The sequence below is a fragment of the Cariama cristata genome, unplaced genomic scaffold (assembly GCF_000690535.1).
Source record: "Cariama cristata isolate BGI_N322 unplaced genomic scaffold, ASM69053v1 Scaffold31650, whole genome shotgun sequence".
Taxonomy (NCBI): domain Eukaryota; kingdom Metazoa; phylum Chordata; class Aves; order Cariamiformes; family Cariamidae; genus Cariama; species Cariama cristata.
The window spans coordinates 1-6,036 of NW_009595762.1; the positions used below are offsets into that span (position 1 = coordinate 1).

The window sequence follows — 6,036 nt, forward strand, 5'->3', positions numbered from 1 at the left end:
TTCAACCTAAATACGTTCGTGCCTATCTATTCGAGCACCCTGTTTTCTTTTAGCTTAAAAAGCTCTTTTTTTCCCCAGTTGTAAACATTCCTGATGATTTATCTGGAAGGAAGTACATCTCCTCTCTCTCTCTCTTTTTTTTTTAAAAAAAAACTTTAATTTGATAAAGCATCTGCACTTTGTTTTTTATTTCAGTTGGTTTTACTCGAGTGCTGGACGAGACTGGGAGAGTACACAGTATTCCAGACGGGGTCTACCACAGCAGTGTTGGTACTTGCTTGTCTTTAGTGTCATCTCACCTTGACTGTGCTAGGGTTGCCTTTGCCTGGCTCTGTCATGCTGACGGATGCTGTTTCAGGACTCTCTGGTATTCCCAGGTTATTTTCTCTCTTGTTGCTGTTTCCACCTGGTGACTTTTCATTTCACACCAGAAATTGTCCCTGGTTCCATCCCACGTTGTGCTGGGGTGCAGAGTTGCCGAAGCCACGTCCACATCTAACCACGAGGTGTATTTGTATTTTTAACGTAGTGTGTCCAGACATACCTGATTTGCAGTAACCAGGTTAGGGATTTGGACTGGCAGCCTTTTGAGTGTTTCCTCTCATTGTGTGTAATGTGATTAGAGGGGAGATGTGACAATGTAAAGCTCATGGAAATGAAATTGGATTGCCTGTGGCTATTGCAGACCTTTGCCTGATAATAGGTCTTGTACCACCTAACATAATTTCTTTGTTAAACATGTTCCCAATAAAATGCATAACTGTCAATTAAGAGAAATATTGTAATCTGATCCTTTAGTATATGCAATTTAAAATGGGGCTTGAGACTTTTTTGCCTCTGGCATGCCTGCAATTGAGAAGAGACTTGGGTTTTTTCCTCTTACAGATAAGAAATGTTCCTTTATACTGAGCACTTGTCCCCATGTGCTACCTCAATCAGATTAGGCTGTCTTTCTGGCAAGAATGTTTAGGATGGTGCAGCAATACAATGATGTAAAGCTCAGAGGGACACACCTCCTTTAAATTGTCCTGCTCGCTTTGCTGTGTGTTCTCTGTACGCAGAGTGCAGGACCATGAGGATGCTCCAGAAGTGTATCCAGAGGCAGTAGTTCTCAGTGGCTTAGAGAAAGTAGAGAAACCATATTCTGTTTTAAAAAGTGCTTCTTATTTTTGTTTCTTTGTTTGTTTTTCAGGGTCCCACTTTCCTACGTGCCTTTTTGAATATCTCGGTTGTAAAGATGTCTCATGATCACATGAACAGCTCCATGTTGCCAACCACGCATCCTCCTGAACATCACCACTCGATGGCAGCTTCAGGACATGATCATGAATCTGGCATGATGATGATGATGGTAAGTGGAAAAGTCATAATTAACCAGAGAGCTTTTTCTTGTCTGTGATTCAGAGTAACTTGTCATCTTAAAGACTATGCTCTTGATAATTGGAAATTGAACTTAGTTTTGGAAGGCATGAATCAATCCAGGTAAAACACAGACCCCATTGTGGCTCTTCTGGAATGAAGGAGTGGCTTGAGGTGATATGCAACATGAAATGTATTTCAGAGCTGCAGACCCTTTGGCAAAATGGTCTTTTCCTGCGAAAACCTTTCTAGCAGCCAGCTTGGTGTCTGCTTTCTAGCCAGCTAAAGGCAGAAATGCAAAGTAAGCATTTTCCTGCAAGAAAAGGAGATGGATGGAGTTCTCCAGGCTGTTAGTGTTAGCAAAAGCCTTAACTGGCACTGAGAGGATTGCACAGTAGTATGATGGATTGTGCTGACCTGCAGGCAACCAACCTCTGTGCCCTTTTCCTTCTGAACTTTAAGTGCACACTCGGTTTGGGGAGCAAAGTGCTACCAGCGCTCTTTGTCACATCAGCGTTAAGGTCCTGAATCCTGCTGTTCTAGCTAACTTTGATTTAAACAAGTTCAGACGTGTGCATGCTGGCGTCACTGAAGCTTTGCAGAGATCTTGGCCCGAGTTTCCATGGAGATGACCGTAGGATCTGTGTGTGTGTGTAACCAGTTCTAGGGACTTTTTCAGCTTTTTCTTCCTTTTCTAAATACTTTTGGAGTAAGTTTTAGATTATTAAAACATGACTCTTTATGGTTAAACTTTGAAAGGAGAGGAGAAAGCGTTGCATTTCCATTTCAAATGAGAATGCACTCAGGAGTATATTTTGCAAGCCTTCAGTTAAGGTTTGCCTGCCAGCTATGTGCTCCGAAGAAGGAATCAAGAATCACTGCTTCTACTTATATTGCAAACAGTTTCATAGCAAGAGAAGAGAGGACCAGAACAGCCTTCCCCCTTGTGAACATGGCCCAGTACAAAGCCCAGTAGTGCTAGTGGAACTTGCAGTCCAGCATTGTCACTGATGTCCTTGTGAAGGTCTTCATAAAATCTAACAGCTAACTATTGGCATTCTCTGATCTGTTACTTTCCACATAAATGCTGTTTCTTTACAAGTGTCAAGTGCTCTTATCTTCAGTGGATGGTTACAGGACCCTGCCTTACCCTGCGACTGAAAACTGTGATTAATCGCACAAGATTTTGAATTAACATTGCAGATAAAACTGTCAGGGAAGAAAGTAAATAGGTACAACATCTTAGATAATAGACTGAACACATTTTAATATGTGCATATTCCCATTCCTCACTTGCACCAAGTAACAGGCTCTGTTTCAGCTGTGGTTTACGGAACTAGGCTGTAACGCTCCGTGGTTTGTGTGGTTTCTGTTTTAAATGTAAAAATGTTAAATTCATTAAAGAAATGGAAGTGCTCTCTAAAAGATGTTTTATAGTAATTTCTGCACTGAGGGTAATGAATGAATGATGATTCTTATGGATGCTGAAATTAATCATAATTCAGATCTTCAGCAAATAACCTTAATTAAGCAGTGAGGGGAGTTCAAAGAGAAGTTCCTCTAGCTACTCTAGTGAATACTTTACATATGAAAACACTGTGTGCAGCTGTGGTCAAGACATGCTAAACTGCAATGTGTTTAGCTGGACGGGAAGATTATATGAACTCCAGCTGGCCCGGGACATCATTAATGTCTCCCCTTCCCACAGCATTCACTATGCAGGTTCAGGAGCCCTTATTTTTACCCACAGGAAGCTGTTGTCCTGCTTTATATATAATACTCCTTGTTGTACCTGTATTTAGGCCTCTACTTATAATAGGATATTAGGAGGTTCTATAGGGAGAGAATGGTCTGCTGACATGGTGCAGGATGCGACCAGAGGACTCAGCTATACAAGCCCTTATCCATGTGAGCTCATATGAGGTCAAGGTGGGGAGAAGAAAGTGCCCTGTACCCCAGCCCATGAGTAGTCATGAAGAGGCAAGGATGAGCTCCACAGAGACATCCCCAATCCCTTGCTACTTCTGATGCTGAGGAGAAAAGGAGCTCCAAAAGCAAGGAGAAGGCACTTTTCTGTAGCAGGTACTGGGAAGGACAGTGCTTTCTGCCCAGGGGCACTGCCTAAGAGCTGCCCACTGGAACTGGAACCTGGAGCATCTTTAGCCATGTCTTGCTTGTGTGTGTTACACTAGATTTACTGAAGAGTTTCTCTGAGTCTATCCGGTGACCAACTGAAATGATCTAGTCATAATGCAAAAACCTTTGCTAAATCTTGTTGTGAGCTCCATCTCAGGTTGAGCTGTTCAGGCTCATCTTGATGTTCTTTGTTTTGGACAGGCAATGACTTTCCACTTCAGCTATCAGAATGTGCCATTGCTGTTTTCTGGACTTATAATCAATACTCCGGGAGGTTAGTAAAATTGTCTTGTCCACTCCAAAAAAAAAGTTTGCAATTTATGCCAAAATATGCAGGCACACTGTGTTGAGTCTGTTTAAAATGGCGTCTGTGGGGTGAAAGAAAAAGGGAGATGTTTGTATAGTTTGAGAATTTGACTGGTCTTATTAGCAAAAGTGATTGCTGGTTTCACTTCTTGGGTGAAATTCCCATTCGTGTATGGATGAAATTCACATTTACCATCTGTGCATGCATGCACACAGTGCCCAGCCATAGCCTGTGCAGTGTGACGCCATTGTTGAATCATACAGTGTCTCTGACGTATTTTGAAGCAAACATCTTTTGTTGCACGGATACAATAATGTTTCCTTTTTTGTCAGAAATGGCTGGTGCTTTTGTGGCTGTCTTCTTCTTGGCCATGTTTTATGAAGGCCTTAAGATTGCCCGAGAGTGTCTACTCCGAAAATCCCAAGTCAACATTCGCTACAACTCCATGCCAGTGCCAGGTCCCAATGGCACTATCTTGATGGAGACGCACAAAACTGTTGGGTAAGAATTTCACTTCATCCTAAGACCAATTTCTTCAGCAGCTGACAAAGGCGAAAACTGGGACAGAAAAATCTTTGTGCAGCCAGTATTACTCTCGGCAAAGTATATTGACTCCAGATTGGGACACTGCTTGACACTGGAGGATGCTGTGCTTGAGTCATTTGGCCACCCTTTAGGAAAGGGGACAAAAGGAGGAAAGCAGCAAGGAGTCAGATAAGCTTTGCTTTTTCCAGAGTAGTAACAAACACATTTGGGGAGCTCCCAGGAACAGAATTAATTAGCCAGTGACTCTAACAGAAAAGACTTAGGAACCTTCTGCTGACAGGTAGTCAAAGCCTCTACTCAGAAAAGAAGCCATTCTGTTTATTGGATGAGGAGGTAAAATAAGCCTTTAGAAGTGTGTTTCTCAGCTAAAAGTTTTGTCCTCCCAGAAAGTACCATGCTTTCTTTGTTACCAGTCAGCTATGTGGGGAAGAACACAGTTACAAGTGACAGATGCATGCTGAAGTCTATGTCCAACCTGCTTTTTTATCTTCTCTGGCCACCTTGGCATCCTGTCAGCCTAAGAGCTAAGTTTTCTCTTTGGGGATGTGCATTTTCTGGCCTGTGTCTCATGGATGCTGACTGTTCTTTGGGTTTTGTGTTCTCAGACAACAGATGCTGAGCTTCCCTCACCTCCTGCAGACGGTACTGCACATCATTCAAGTTGTGGTCAGTTACTTCCTCATGCTGATCTTCATGACGTACAATGGATACCTCTGCATAGCTGTGACAGCAGGGGCAGGGATGGGCTATTTCTTCTTCAGCTGGAAAAAGGCTGTTGTTGTGGATATCACAGAGCACTGCCATTAACCTGGATGCTGCCCAGAAGCCTCTCTACCCCACTGCTCTCTTGAAGTGCAGCCGTCATGAGGACTGGATCGTTCCTAAACTGAAAGAAAATCAATATAAAGAAAATCAACTGGAGTTCACCACAAGTTCCTATTTGGGCTGTAGGGATGTGAGCAGCTGGGGTATGCTGCTCCCCCTTGCTGCAGGCTGGCAGCAGGGTTGACTCTTGAGGGTCCCGTGGTAGCCGTTCTTGGCTAGGATTTGCTTTATTCTTAGATTACGCTGTGATTGAAATTAGTTGGCTGACAGAAATGTAGAAATTGTTCTTTTTTCACAAAAAAAACCCAAAACACCAAAACATTTTATTTTTAAATTGTAAATGCTCATCTGTGAGAGTTTTATGAACAGTAGGTAAAGATCAAAGTTGCCAATGGAGCCTATGTGTGTGAATAGCCATTTTAATTTTACAGTTTTTCAATATGTACATAATGCCAGGGGAGGAGATTGCCCTGGCATTGTGGCTTTTGGGGCCAATGACACCTTCTGATGCAGAAGAGCTCAGCCTCTGAGGAAGATTTGGTACTGCACATCAGACACACTCAGGTGTGTCCTGGCAAGGGAGTACTTTGACTAAGTATGTGACCCACGTGCTCCAGGGGATCTACATGAGTCTGGCCTCCAAGCCCATCACAGTATGATGAGTGTTGTTAATCTTCTGATATATCCAGCAGCTTTACTCAGCTTCAAGTGATAGCATTTGGTTTGGCTGCTTTCACTTCCCAATCATGGAAATACATCGAGTAGACACAGGACAACAATTGCGTATTTACAGGGCAAAAAGATTTTAGATAAACCATTGAACCCACATTTACTTCATGTTGAATTGCATCTGGATGGATCTA

At 42.7% G+C, this 6,036-nt stretch overlaps 1 protein-coding gene across 1 annotated transcript; it reads left to right on the forward strand.

The window, feature by feature from the left end:
• The first annotated feature begins 1,196 nt into the window (after window positions 1-1,196).
• SLC31A1 (solute carrier family 31 (copper transporter), member 1) lies at window positions 1,197-5,428 on the forward strand. The gene is made up of 4 exons (XM_009703358.1): window positions 1,197-1,351; window positions 3,697-3,769; window positions 4,135-4,303; window positions 4,954-5,428. The coding sequence occupies exons 1-4, from the start codon at window positions 1,238-1,240 to the stop codon at window positions 5,153-5,155; spliced, it is 558 nt and encodes a 185-aa protein (XP_009701660.1). The 5' UTR covers window positions 1,197-1,237; the 3' UTR covers window positions 5,156-5,428.
• Window positions 5,429-6,036: the final 608 nt, after the last annotated feature.